Below are 15,953 nucleotides of genomic sequence, written 5' to 3'. Positions count from 1 at the left end.
ATATTTTTTTAAATATATTTTCATTGATTTTTAGAGAGTGAGGAAAGCAGAGAAAGAGAGAAAGAGAGAGAAGCATCCATGAGAGAGCGAAGCATAGACTGGCTGCTTCCTGTATGCCCCCTCCTGGGGATTGAGCCCACAACCCAGGCATGTGTCCCAAATGGGATTCAAACCAGCAAACCAGCAAACCTTTTGGTGCTCAGGACAATGTCCAACCAACTGAGCCATACCGGCCAGGGCTGGGTAATATTTCATACAGTGACATTACCACAACTTGCTGTATCATTCCCATATTAATGAATTCAAGTTGTTGTTGTTTTTACCACTAAAACTAATGCTGAAATAAGCAAATTTTTTATATAAACTCTCATTATTTGGTACTTGTATTTCAATAAGACATTATTCAAAATATGATATTTCTGGGCTAAAACGTATTGCCAGATTATTTTCCAAAATGTGTCTAGTAATTAAGCTGAAGGTTTACCAGTAATGCATGTTAGCACTGTTTTTCCTTAGAAGCATGTGCTTTCAATGTGGGGTTATTACCTCCAAGGAGGTGGAAATTGGCTCTTGCGGGTCATAAACTCTGAGATATTGTGATGATTTGTGGTCCTACAAAGATCAACTCTATCTTACAAATATTATTCCATAGTATTTAGTTTCATGGAGTTGGGGTTAAGAGTTCTTAGGTGAATGTTAATCAGTAGAGAAAGCTGAGAAATACTCCTCAAAGTTATTTGTCTCTTGCCTCACATTAGAGTAGGAAAGTGGATCACTAAACTCCTAATCTAGTGATCTTGCCAGAGCAGCAAGGTTCCCAAAAGTGGTATTTATGCATTGTGTTAAGTACTATCCTTCTTGACCCAGAGAAAATTTTAAAAAACGATCCAATATTTTCTGTTATTGGAGAAATATATTTATTTCGAGTCTTTCTATTTTTTTAAGCTAGCATAATACTTTTTTTCAAAAGAAACTTTCTTAGAAACATACTTTTAAGAAACTATTAAAAGAAAAGGCACTAATGTTAAAAATATATAACAGGAAAAGAATTATCATGTGCCTAGCTGGGAGGACCTAATTCAACACTTAAACTCACTAAATAAAGATTATTTAATAATGTACAGTCAAAAGGTAGAAAACAAACACTAAAGGAGCACTACTCTATCAACAAAGTAAAATGAAGCATGATGATTCAACCATGAATTTTAAAAGAATGTATAAAATTATTAAATCCAATGACACAAGTGTAAATTAGGAAGGCTTTAAAAAGATAAGAGTTTTATAGTAATAATCAAGTCAATGCTTTTAACTGGTAAATAAAATCCTTCAAATGTATTCAAAAACATATGGAAGCATACAGGCAACAGGGAAGGACAATGTAGTATAGTAAAAAACAAATTACTTTTGAAAGAGACATGAATATAATCATAGAAGTAAGAGGATAAAAGAACCAAAATGTACTTTCATTTAAAAGTAAATTTACTTTACAGAGTGATTATTGGGTCTAATCAGAACCATACAGAACTTTTATTTGAGACTGTTACTTCTCATATTTCTATTCTTATTAAAATAAGGATCTTTAAGAATATTTTTATTTACTTGAGCCTATTTTTCTTTTTTAAAATATAATATTTTATTATTATTATTTTCAGCAGATATCTTAATATCTATTTTTTTTTCAAAAAGCTAAAAGAACTAAGATTACTGTATAATATTATACTTTTTAATTGGAAATGAATAAATTCTTGTTTTTTCCCACAGAAACATTATTAGTTACTTAGCACCTACTTCAGATAATAAAGACTTACTTTTATGCCAAATATAGAATTTCAAATCAATTTAAGAATTAATAGTATGAAAGTCATTGAGCCCTTTTATAATGTTAATAAAACTCTTTGGTGAGACTAATTTGTTAAAAGGTTGTAATTTATCTGGTAGTTTAACACTAGAACAGACTAAAATTTAATATTGCCATGTTTCAATTACCAAAACTTTTGTAATGGATCAGGGCTTGAAATGAGTTATGGTGTATAGACTCTTAGGTTCAAAAGGTCAAACCTTATTATGATGAACTGCTGATCAACATTCAAAACTGTTGTTAATTTTATAATGAATGTATGTTATAAGATATATGCTCAGTCATTTCTCCAATGAATTAGCAAAAAAGGTGTTATCTAAATTTAAGAACAGATAGTACATAAAAAAGTAAGAGAGAAATTACACATGTACTTATGTATATGAACCTTTGAATTATTCCTACTCATGGACATTACAAATTTAATTTTTTGTCATTTGTTTTATAGGTTGATTTGTAAACTTAAATACATTTTTCTAACAAGGTAAGGAAGATGTCAAAGTATGAGTGAAAAAGAAAGATTGTTTTAATGGTCAATCAAAAAGGACTCTATTTGAAATCTTATGTTTTTTCCAAAAGTAATATGAAACAAAGCAGAGAACTTGTATTCAAAAATATTTATGTCTCTGAAATAGCTATATATTGTGTCCTCAATTATATGAGCCAGCATATTCTAATAAGGGAGTTGTGGCACAATGAAGGGTCCACTTTTCAGGGGCATTAGCTTTATAGTTACACTAGAAGCCTGGTACACGAAAATTCTGTCACAGTCCAGGACCCCTCAGGGGATGTCCACCTGCTGGCTTAGGTTCGCTTCCTGGCCTAACAGTCAGACATCCCTCTGGCAGCATGGAAGCCCTCGGGGGATGTCTGACTGACATCTTTAGTGCTGCCTAGGAGGTGGGAGAGGCTCCCGCCACTACCACTGTGCTCGCAGCTGTCAGCCCAGCTTGTGGCTGAGTGGAGCTCCCCTTGTGGGAGCGCACTGACCACCAGGGGGCAGCTTCTGCATTGAACGTCTGCCCTCTGGTGGTCAGTGCACATCATAATGACCAGTCGTTCCACTGTTAGGGTCAATTTGCATATTAGCCTTTTATTATATAGGATAACAAAGTTGAACCCCCAACTCTACCACTGAAGTTGTAAGTCCTGTCACAAATCATTTTACGTCTGTGATCCTCAGTATGGGAGAGAGTGAAGGGTTTTTTGAGGCCTACCACAGAACTTTATACTAATGAATATTTAGAGAGTGATTTTGAGATGGGTGGTAAAGGATTAGCAGTGAACAACAAGCAGAGCTGATAGATATGTGTGCTAAGCGGATGTACTGGAAAATATTCAGCAACCAGGTCTCAAACAAACAAAATTGAGGAATGTATATATTCATGCAGATCATTAAAAATAACTTTTATTGACATAAAGAGAAGTTGACAAACTTTTTCTGAAAAGAATAAGATAGTAAATATTTTAGGCTGCTGGGGTCATAACATTTCTGTTGCCACTACTCAATCATGCCATTGCAGCACAAAATGAGCTATAAATACTATGTCAATGAATAAACATGGCCTTCTCCTAATAAAATTTTACTTACAGAAACAGGTCTTAGGCCAAATTTGTCCCTTAGAGTGTTGTTTATGAATCCCTGATTTAAGGGATGTGTAGCATGCAATTTACAAATAGTAATAAAATATACAATATTTATTATTGTAAATTCCATAGAGCTAATTGGTTGTCACAAAATGTTTTCAGGGTTTTTTTTGCCAAACCTTTTTTTTTTCCTGCAAGTTACAATTGCAACTGACAAACAAGAGTATAATATGGTTTGATTATTTTTATGTTAAGTTAGATAAAAGTGAAACATCAAAAAATAGCTATATTAGGCCCAGCGGGCATGGCTCAGTGGTTGAGCATTGACCTATGAACCTGGAGGTCATGATTTAATTCCTGGTTGGGGCACATGCCCGGGTTGCGGGTTTGTTCCCCAGGGTGGGGCGTGCAGGCGGCAGCCCATCAATGACTCTATCAGAACAAAACTGATTTCTAAATGATATGAGCAACTTTTCTAAGTGGAATAATAGTTTTCAAACACTAGGAAAGATAGCTTCTCAATTTTTTTGTGCTATGCACAATGTAATTGCTATAGACACAACACATCTCTAAGTGTAGATATGAGCAAAACAATAAATCTAGTCAGTATTTGTGGTGTTTGACAACGTCTGCAGTAAAAATACCCCTATTATTGATACTATTGTAATTTAACCTAGTTACTAACAGCTGGAAAGGAGTAAAGGGAAGGCCACATAGTACAGGCATTCATTTGTGCAGCTTTGCAGGGAAGCTGCATTATAGAAGCATGCTCAGTAAAGTCCAGATGAAATAGGGAAGGTACTTTCTGTCAGTCACAGCTGGGAACAGATCATGGGCGAGAGTCGGCCTGGCCACTGCAATCGCAGGAAGATAGGAGATGATTTACTTCCTAAACAAAGGACTTCTTTCTCCTGGCTCCTGGGGCTCTTGGGACCCTTGCAGCAGGGGTTGTGCTCCACGAGCTCCCCTGAGTTTGCCCACATGACCCACAGCCACGTGGACCCCACACGATGGACTGATGGACTGCAACTAGCCTCCTGCTGTACCAGACCCAGATCGCCATGGAACAGAAAGTTTAGACCCTGGCTTTGCTTCTCACTCTACTGAAACCCCAGCTGCACATCTTCCAGGACTGGATTAAGGGAAATAATACTTTGGAAACTGAGGGATGGAATTCCACACAAATAAAAAATCACTCATCCTCCCAGGTGAGTCTCAGAAAATTCTTTTTCTTGAGCTATCATAAGAACCCCGCCCTGAGCACTTATGTGGGGAAAGGGATGCCTCACTTTCACTGATGACACTATAACCACGATCACACTATCAATGCAACATCATTGAATGCAGACTTGGGAAGAGATGCACACTCTGACCTAGTATTTCCACCATAGAGATGCAATACACTATACAACAAGCCTAAAGATAGTAAAATAATTAGGAAATTAAAGTTGTATTTATTACCTTTGCTTTTAATATAATTTTAATTAATTTAATTATAATCTAATTGTAATCTAATTTTTAATAATGGCTATGTGTAACAACTAGTTCACAAAATTACTGACAATTTAACAACAGGCTCTTACAAGTGGCACTCCCAAAGACTCACAGGCAAGTGAGGAAAAAGCTTGAAAATAATACATCTTAGAAAACAACAGTAACGACACATTAATAACCTTCATATCATACCCCTAAAATAGGTTATTAATCAAGCCCTTCAAATATTGACTTTTTCATAAATATGACATTAATTTTCCTAACCCTTGTTTTTTGGACTCTCAAAATCAATTTTGAGTTATTTTGCTGGCTCTTTTCCATAATCATCCATTTAGTCTATTCTGCATAAGAAATAAGTCTTTAAACTACACAATGCTGACTGTGGTAGAATGATTCCCTTGAATGTTGTCTCTGCTAAACACAGCAACAACGAAAACAAAAACAGTATTTCTGATTGGTATTCAACTTTCATGCTATCAGGCTGACAATGGGAACAATTCATTGTTGATTGTTTAGAGTCTACACCTAATTAAATATCTCCTTTAAATGTGAATTGAGAGAATTAATTACATCACACATTTTGCATAAGGGTTTGGAAAGTTCAATATTCTTGCTGATTGAAAGGAATCAAACCAAAGAAGAATATATTCATAATTCAAAACCTGCTGGTCATCAGATAATCTGGAGAGTTTTATAAAAATACATGATCCTAGGTGTAGACTAACTGAAACAGTTTCTCCAGATCTAAGGAGTCAGAAAATCTGGTAGTGATGCCAGGAATAGACTACGTAGAAGGGTCATATGGTCCTCTACACTTGATATAAATGTTACTAGTGTGGTTACAAATAAAGTAGTGTATGGAAGGAGAGGGGAGGGTGAGAGAGTATGAGTGAGTAAGTGAGCAGCGAAATAGATTGTGAACTCTCAAAGAGGAAAAGTATGTGTATGTGTGTGTCTTTAGATATAGGTAAATACGTACACATATTTTCTATTGTTGTGTTTTTGTTTTTATTAGAACCCAATACAGTAATGTTATAGTTTAAGAGAAACCAGAAAAAAACACCACCTTGCAAACTCTATACTCTAATCTAAATATATATAAAAGCCTAAGCGACCATCTGACCATTCAACAGTCCGATCGGTAAGGTATGACATGCACTGACCACCAGGGGGCAGACACTCAACGCAGGAGCTGCCGAGCTGCGGTGACTAGGCAACTGTAGTTCTTGGGTGACACACCTGGAACCAGAGAAGAGGGAGCCTGATTCCAGGGTGTGTCACCCAAGAACTGCTCTTGCAATTCAGGACCCCTCAGGGGATGTCGGAGAGCTGGTTTCAGCCTGATCCCTGCAGGCCAAGCCAAGGGACCTCACCTGTGCATGAATCTGTGCACCAGGACTCTAGTAGACATTATAAGAGAATTTAGCCAATCCTACCACATAAAGAAAACAATGCTTTTAACTTCTCTTGGTCAAGAGGATTCTATGATGGCCTATTGTTTTACTTATTTCTTCTTATTTCCTAATCTGAATGTATTAAGAAAACTGTTTCTACTAGGTTTAGAAAAGGGCTTTGCTTCTATCTCTACTGAAAACCCTTGCTGCACATCTTCCAGGACTGGATTAAGGGAAATAGTACTTTGGAAACCTGGGATGCAATTCCACACAAATAAAAAGCTGGGAGTTCTGGGGATTCGAGATGGGCTATTGTGGACTAGTTTGCAGTTAAAGCAACTGACCTTTTATCCTTAGAGGACTTTGGAGTCCAAAATCTGAGAATTTTTCATTTTTGCTTTGATGGTGCATCTGACTGCTTGTGCATGTAGGTGTCTGAACTAATCATTGGTCTTGGGATAAACGGGAGGAAAAAGGTAACATATAAACATTTTACATCTTACACTGATGGACAGACCATGAAGAAGTCAAACTTGAAAGGTAAAAACCCATCCCAAATCATCTCTGTAGAGTGGCTTGTTAAAGTCATTTTTAAATAACAATTTAGAATAAATCCCAGGCAAGACTAGCAGTAGGGGGATGTTAGAATTGATAGTTTCTATTGTAACATTGAGTATATTATATTTTCAACTTCGGAAATTATTCTAGGCAAATACCAAAAAAATCTTAAAAAATGCTAGGAATATAAATTTTCATCCCTTCATCAATGAAACAAAAATCATTATTTAATTAAATCCACTATAATGCATTAAATTGAAGTTTTTTTTTCTTTTCTTTCTTTCCATTATCTCTCACCACCACATCCCCTCACATAGTCACTATTACTGAGGTCCTGCTCTTTCTCAAGGTAACACATGTCACAAGTGCATGTGACCTTCCTCCAAACAAGTACGGCACTAGAGAGCACGCTGAGGAGCACGCGACAGCAATCTTCTTTTTATATCAGCAAATAATAAACATTATTCAGCATGGCAGAGGAATCCATACATTTCAAGCATCATGGAGAGAGCAGACAAATATTTTAGGATGGGTGGGCAAGTGCTGCCTGACTTTAACACATAAATACATGTTTATTATTGTTGCTTGTGTGATACTGATTAGTGGCTGGGCTTACCCTTCTGATCTATGTCTTGATACGTTTTTTCGTGCATAGTTAGCCTGATGGAGAAAAGTGCAAAACACAGGAATGGGCTTAAATTAATACTAAAATTCTACATATTTAGGTGTAGTGCAGGGAGTCTTCCCCATGTCTATACAAATCTTAGGTGCATATAGTACCGACTGTGTTAGGGAATCATGAATTATCATCATAATGATATTCTTTTTAAAAGAAGAAAATAACCAACAAACTAAAACCACTGCTTAGATAAGAATCTCCTGCCAACATGAGATGATATTTTTTTTTCAAGATTTGTGAAAACAGAATTATGTTGAATTTCTAAGTTGGCTTAAGAAAATCTTAACATTGAAGAATAAGGCTTATAATTCATTTTAAAATATTTAAATCTGATTTTATAGAAGTTTAATTTTTATTATAATCATGTTTATAAATTATATTTATCAAAACTATACTTTAAAAAATATAAATCAGCAATTATGGAAATACTTATTTGCCTAAAATTATATCTCTTTAATTAAATTAATTTTTCACTAAATGTTTATTATCAACAAAGTTAATTTTACTAAATAATTTCTAAACATTGAGTTTTTAATTTTATATGGTTATGAAATGAGTTTTATAGTCATAAATGCAAAGAATTGTACATGTGTCAACAGAAATTGTGACTTACTTAATAAACATCAAAATCAAAACATATTATTACTATATTTCTTAAAAAAATGACCATTTATGTGTTAACTTTGATTTTTTGTTGTTGTTGTTGTTGCTCGTAAACATTTTCTTTTCTTTTTTTTTTTTGTCTAAAGTTTTACATATGTCTCCTTTTTCCCCAATTGACATTCCCCCCCAGCCATTCCCACCCCGGCAAGCCCCCACCGCCCCAGTGTCTGTGTCCATTGGTTATGCTAATATGTATGCATACAAGTCCTATGGTAACTATTATTTTTATATAAATAGTTATTGAATAGGGAAGAAAAGTGTTTTTATTTTGGTGTTACTGAAACATTCAACTTTGTCATTAAATAAGTTATTCATTATAAAATACATTGGAAACAAAACATTTTACCTCAATGAAAATAATAATGCAAAAATGGGAAATAATATATAATTTAAAGTTAGGAATTGTAGACTCTGCTTATGGTTGATTACATATGCATATATATGTATTAACGTATACTTAATGACTAAAAATATCAAAATGCAATGTCTGATTTCACCTACCTTAAGAACATCTCCTTGTGCTAAATGAAATGTTCTGGCTGAAATATTGATCCCCTTTCCTGCTTGAACCTGAATACTATAAATGCATTCATGGTTGTTTTCATAGTTGAGTGGGTAATTTGGAGAGAGCAAAATTCCTTCATTATTTGTTGCAGATGCACCACATTCAGCTGCAGGTAAAACAGAATATTGAAGTACAGTTTAATAGAAAGCATTATCATTTTTAAGTTATATAATGTATGGACGTGTAAATGCATTTTATTTTAACTGGAGCCTCACAGGAAAATCATGTATGGAATGGCTGTGTGTTGTAGATGAGTCATTCCCTCTTAAATATTACATGGGAAGAACAACGGCCTGTGGACAGGACACTTGTGCCGAAGTGGACATAGACAAGAGTTTCAGTACATGCCCCACCCCCAGGGAAGGATAGCATGGAAAAGGGTGAGAGCGAGAGATTACTAGGATATATTGTACATTTCTAGAAATCTGATTATTTTTTTTCTTTTGAACTTCTAATTTAATTGCTTAAGTATTAAAAAAGTCAAGAAATCAATTCTGTTTTATAATGATTCTAATTGGATCTTTTTAATTTTACCTTTTTTGAATTTGGTCCTTCTTCCTCCCAATAATTAGCATTCCCCTGGTTCAACAGCTTCAGTAACAAAAAGGTAAATAAATACTACATTACCTTTGAAGACTGATATAACAAGGAAAACCCACTAACCAATAACTGTAACAAATTGGGCATCTTTAGAAATAATAATATTACCTTTCAGTTTAAAAGAACAGATTTAGGTATTCTTGAAATCAGATATTGTACTGCTAACTCTCCAGAACTAATTTTGCAAAATTTGTGGACATGTCTAACCACTTAGAGAAAATAAAACATTTCTTAATTTATTTAAAATTTAAATTCTACTCATTACTTAAAAAGCTTGTAGCATGATTGCAATATCAGACAAGGCCTGACAATCCCCACACATGACCTTTAGGTCTCAGAAATTCAATGAACTCTGCTTCCTATCTTATCTAATAACTTGCTTCATATTATCATACCATGGGCCAGGGAGAGTTATACTTTTTTAGAGGTTTTACTAACCAGAAAATGTATCAAGTCACTATTTTCCAGAAATGAAATTTTTAAAAATAATGATTCATGGGTACAGTCATAGGAAGTATACAAGAAAGTGAACAATGAATTGCTTTACATTTAAATGATTAAACAGTAACAAAAAATAAGCCAAAAGAAGAAAGCCTAATGAGGAAATGAAAATGATCAAGACTGAGCAATCAGTACAATATCAACATAGTATAAAATAATAAAAACTAATGCTGTAATGTTAAAAATCCACCAATCACATGAAGAAATGTGGCCCAATACAGTTCCTCTGAGTTCATTTAAACAAAAGGAAACCAAGACAAAACCTTAAAGAGTCCCAATACTAATTTAAATTATTTTAATGTTCCATAAATACGGTCAAACATAAAAATAGATATGTCCTTATGCCTTTGGCTGTATACAATTATAATACCAAAACAAGTTTACAAATACAGGAACAAAATTACAAAAACAATAAAATTAAAAATAGCAACATGTATCCAATGTAGCATACGGTTTTGTTTCCCTGAAATTAAATTGCCCTTGGCAATGTGGATAAAGAACCAGCTGCTAGAGTACCGGCTTTTGGAGTTTGCTATGCTTTTAATTACACTATGCTGTGTAATGATTCAATTCTCACTCATCTTATCCCTCTCTGCACTGCTGAGAAACTTTCATCTGTATAGTATAACACGACACCATGCGTCCTTCACTTAGTGGGAAAGAATCATTTATATGTTAAGTCTGCCTCATTTCCTTCTCACTAGCTTATTACAATCTAGGTGTGCTTGTGGGGACATGAAGACAGATGTATTGGATCCTGCAGATGGTCCAGAATGCAAGTACATTTTTATCAGTTTGGTAAGAGCATACAAACATTTTTTAATTATGATATAGAATCATGGAGTTCTGATAATATGTGTTGTTGTTGTTGTTGTTTAGAGAGAGAAAGAGAAACATCAACGTGAGAGAGAAATATCGATCAATTGCTTCCCACACATGTCCGATCTGATCGGGGACTGAACCTATAACCTGGGCATGTGCCTTAATGAAGAACTGAACCTGCCTACTTTTGGTGGAGAGGATGACACTCCTACCGATGGAGCCACACCAGCTTGCAAAACAGTGATATACTGATTAAGGAGGTCAAGCTTTAAACTTCAGAGATTTTGTTTACAAAATTAAGCTTCGTCTTCTATCTGTATATATTTGGCAAGTTATTTATTTTCTCTCTTAAGCCTCAATAGTATTATTATTTCAATGTAAAAAATAATACCCTCCTCAGAGGAATGTTTAGTTTGTGTGTGTATGAGTTGAAAATATATAATTAGAGCATAAGCAAAGTGCTGGCATACAACAATAGCTTAATAAACTAGAGCTATCATTAAGTATAAGTACTACGAGTTCCATCATCTATAATAATAAAAGTGTAATATGCTAATTAGACTGGACAGCCAAACGACCTTCCGGACGTCCTTCCAGATGACCTACCAAATGAAGCCGCAGCAGTGGGGGTCAAGGCAGAGGTGGTTAGGAGCGATCAGGCAGGTAGGCGAGTGGTTGGGGCGATCAAGCAGGCAGGCAAGTGGTTAGGGGTGATCAGGCAGGCAGGCAGGCAAAGGTGGATAGGGGTGATCAGGCAGGCAGGCGAGTGGTTAGGGTATATCAGGCAGGCAGGCAGGTAATTAGGAGCCATTTGTCCCAGATTGCAAGAAGAACGTCCCCCAAGGGGTCCCTGATTGCGAGATGGTGCAGGCCGGCCTGAGGGACTCCCCTCCCTCTCCCACCCCGCATGAATTTCGCGCACCAGGCCTCTAGTCTTATATATACACACAAAAGTTTAGGACATTTATATTGCCCCTAATGTGACTAGCCAGGTGTAGACAGATATTTATGTGTGAAAAGCCAGAGAACTCTTCTAATTTTGGAGAGTCATTTATGTTATTTAAATCATTTTAACAACTTGTATAAACTGAGAATTTGCTCAGTAACAAGTTACTTCAACTACCCTTTAAAATATATTAATATATTTTTTAAATTTTCAACATCTGAATAGGTGTTATCTTCTGCCATTAATATTATTAGGTTTATGCTGTATAACTTAAAGGAGGTTTTCTTTTCTATGAAAAGTAACCTGCTTTTGTTATATTTTAATATTTCTGTTGGTTGAAAATGAATAAAAAGGTTTCCCTATTTGGTGAAATAAAATCAGGACTTAAACCAGAATGAGAGAATTAAGAAAGAAAATTTGAATTTAATTAGCCCCTTTCTCATTTAATTGGGATGACTATAAATTGTGGGGCCCAGTGCAAAATGAAAATGCACTGACCCTTGTTGAAATGTATTAAGCATTTCAGGAGACCAACAGAGGATTAAACCAAGCACAGGTACCGTCTTAGCGAGGAACCCTGTGCAATTACATGTGTTCCATACCTGTGAAGCGAACACTGAATTTATTCCTCACAACTTTGCAAGGAAAAACCTCTCTTCTCCAGTTTTACGGATGAAAACACCAAAGTGAGCTTTCTTTCTAAAGTCACACAGTGTATCAGAGCTGGGATTTACATCTGTCATTGCACATGGTGTTCATCTAAGTACTTTTTATAGTGTGACGGGGGGCACTATTAATATTTATCCTCTACAGCCGGTACAAATGAGACTATTTCAGAAGAGTTGGTGTACACGGTCACTTTTTTCTTTTCCTTTTAACTTCTGCACATACTATTTAAAAACATTCTGTTAAAAATCAAGAGGATTAGTTTATATGGGCTGGGGTATGTCCTGGAGGTCAGAACATATTTAACCCACATAGAATGTATAAATCTGTACTCCATTATACATAATTATTAATGTTCAGAATGATCATCTCATTTGAAAGGAGAATCTTGAAACATAAAAATTGAAAATTCGTTCAGTGTTTTACTTATCCATACAGAAAAATGAACAAATTAATTTTTTTCAGTAAGTGTTCTAATAAAATAAATTATCTACTAATAGGTTAAGGAGGAAAACTATTTTAATCACAAAAGCAAACTCTAGGAATAGGGGTTAATAAACAATTTATTTTTACATGGAATCTCATCTTTGAGTTTATCTCTGAAATTAAAATATACCAAACACTGGTTTCCCAGTGCCCGATGTAGCACTAACATTTACCTTATATAAGCTCCCTTTCTGCACTTTGCTATAGCAGTCTTGCTTGCCAACTGGAATCGAACAAGATCTGATGTTGAAATTAACAACAAACTTTGCACATATGCCTAAGTCTAGCAATGAACATGCTTCTATCTCTGTTGTGTAATAAGCTGACATGATGATATTTTCCAAATGCAAATCTGCTCTTGTACTTTCCGCCTAAATTATACTCCCCATCAGCAAGTCAAAGCCCACAGAATATCATACGGGGCCATTATAATGCGAACACAATCTAGCTTTCTAGCTATTACACACCATTCTCTCCCCTGGACCTTGCACTTCAGTTATCCTGACCTACTGGCCCTTTGTCACAGTCTATACTCTGGGCCTTTGTACATGCTGTTTTCTCTGCATGTAAACACCACCTCGAGTCTGAAGGGATGTGATTTCAGGGACCAAATAAAGAACGAAAATGACTTGATATGGAATTAGACTTTTATGATTCTTTTAGGCATCAGCTGTCTGTGATGGTGTAGGAAATAAATGAAATAATGTCACACTGAAGTATCAGGGACAATTCTCACAAATAATAGTCACAGCTGCAATGTCCAGGAAAAATACCATAACTACAAATTGTCATGGTATATGACATGCATAGAACCGAGTGTTCACAAAGCATACTTAAACGAGAAGATGTGACCACTGGCGAACTGCGATAGAATATTCTCAAGATCAAGATATGTTCAAGTTAACTGAGAAAAAGAACTATCAGCAGAACAGCTAGCCCCAGAGAGAAGGATCCTGAGTTGATTCTAGAAAGATACATTATATAAAACAACATCAACAATATGGGAAAAAGGAGTTTGAGTAAAGGAAGTCCTAGAAATCCAAGTAGCAAAGGTGAATTGAAAACAGTCGTCACTTCCCCATCATAGTGATGTACTAGAATATGAACAGTACAGAGCGGTAACTGACAAAACTAAATCAGTGACTCACTACATCAGGGCAGCGCCAGGCTTTCCAGGCAGGTGTCATAACATATTGCATATATGGAGTAACATACGTATGAGAAAATCTGTCATCATAGAAATAAAGCTATCATGTCCTCCTAATATAAGCAATTAATGTTTTTGCTTAACAGGATACCTTGGTAAAAGAGTTCATACTAAGATAGTTAAAGTGGCTTGAGGGAGATAATAGGAAAGAAATAAATTGATTCATTTAATAAATATTGGGCATGGGAGGTCCCGAGTTGACACCCCAGAAACCGCACTTTCCAGTAGTGAAGACATATTTACTATGGAATAATTTAAATATGCTTATACAATTGGTCCTCTGTAGCCACAGGTTCTGCATCCATAGAGTCAACCAACCTGAAACTGAAAATATGCAGAAAAAAAGCTGCATTGTTGCTGATGTGTGCTATGTAATCAGACCTATGTTGGCTGCATCTGTACTGAACACGCACAGACATTTTGGGGGGTCATTATTCCCTAAACAATATAGTACAACAACTATTTATACAACATTTACATTGTATTAAATATTACAAGTAATCTAGGGATGCTTTAAAGTATAGGGGGGATGTGCACAGGTTATATGTAAATACTACATCAGCATCCATGGATTTTCATATCCTCCGGTGTCCTAGAACCAACCCCCCACAGAACCGAGGGACTTTGATAGTCTGTGAAAACTCATAACCTGGAGCCCTGGCCTATTTGGAGTAAAGTCAAGACTTGTCTGAAGGATGGAACTTAGTAAGTTAAAGGTTATGGGAGAAGACAGGTAGAGGGGAACATATCCCAAGTAGGAGGGACATTTTTGAAAACGTTATTTGCGGGTGGGGAGAAACACATTCTAAGGACTGAAAAGCCCCAGTCAGGGAGAGGCTGCACTGGTGCAAGGCTGAGCTACAGGCAGGCTCTCAGGCTGAGATTTCTTTAGTGGCTTCTCTGCTATGGTTGGGAAAAATGCTCTGCTTAGGTGTATCTGAAAGGAGATGTCACTAATGTCACAAGGCGTAAGCCGGTTGCTGTTCTTGTGGTGGTTAAATGCTTTTATCTTGAAGGCTTGGAGAAGACTGAATGAGGAACATTTTTTTTTTTTTTTTTAGATTTTCAGTTAGAAAACCATTGCTTCAGCATTCAGGATTGCCATGTTTTCTAGAAGGGAGGTGAGCACATTTTCCCTAGCTTAACATAAGCTCTGCTTCTATTTCCCTCGTGCTTTGATCTGGGTTGAATTTTATGTTCTTAATAACTGATCACTCTCTTTTAAAGCCTAAGGCTATTAATGTGAATTTCCCCACAAAATAATCAATGTTAAAATATTAATAGGTGATAATGTCTCTTCTCTCTGATTTGAGAGGGGAGGTCATCTTTAAATAAAAAAAATGAATAATATGAAAACATTACATAATTTAGCAGAATATCAGGGAAATTTCTCTTGGGGAATAGGACTTCAATACTCTTTATAAAAATATAAATATTTTCTGTTGTTATGAAGCCTTTGTTTTGTGAAAAACAAATCCTGTTCATGTAAAATAAATTTTATTTAAACAGATTAAGAAATATTTTGAGCTACCAATATGAGACTCTTTGCTGAGTTGAAAATAATATGTTGATGAATGCAGCCCTAGCTGGACTGGAACAGGGGAGATATGTATACTGGAATCTGGTGATAAGAGTCACTGCTACAGTGAGACATGCAAGAAAGCGGGCGAATCCATTGAATTTCCATTTTTCTTGTGTACTGAAAAACAGGCTAGCCCATGCATCATTAATCTCCATTACTGAGGTAAGAAAATCTGGTAGCATCTATTGTTTACACACAGTCATATATTTTCAGATAAACTGGTAAAATGCTTTTCTGTAGTTTGGCTGGGAATTTTGAAAAATGTCTATGAGTAAAGTTTGCTGTTACTTTTAAGAATTTGCATTGCAATTGAGTTCCTTCTTTTGTATTATTTTGATAGCACCACAG

The 15,953-nt window shown here is 35.5% G+C and overlaps 1 protein-coding gene across 2 annotated transcripts in view; it reads right to left on the bottom strand.

Annotated features, from left to right (window-relative positions):
- The window catches only part of CSMD3 (CUB and Sushi multiple domains 3), an 886,927-nt gene that overhangs the window by 281,140 nt on the left and 589,834 nt on the right, over nt 1–15,953 (bottom strand). For both annotated transcript variants that reach the window (XM_059671887.1, XM_059671888.1), the window contains one exon: nt 8,732–8,901. In XM_059671887.1, the coding sequence (XP_059527870.1) occupies nt 8,732–8,901 (170 nt within the window). The remainder of the gene's footprint in view (nt 1–8,731; nt 8,902–15,953) is intronic.

The sequence above is a fragment of the Myotis daubentonii genome, chromosome 17, assembly GCF_963259705.1.
Source record: "Myotis daubentonii chromosome 17, mMyoDau2.1, whole genome shotgun sequence".
NCBI classification, from domain to species: domain Eukaryota; kingdom Metazoa; phylum Chordata; class Mammalia; order Chiroptera; family Vespertilionidae; genus Myotis; species Myotis daubentonii.
This window is presented reverse-complemented; position numbering and strand designations above follow the sequence as displayed.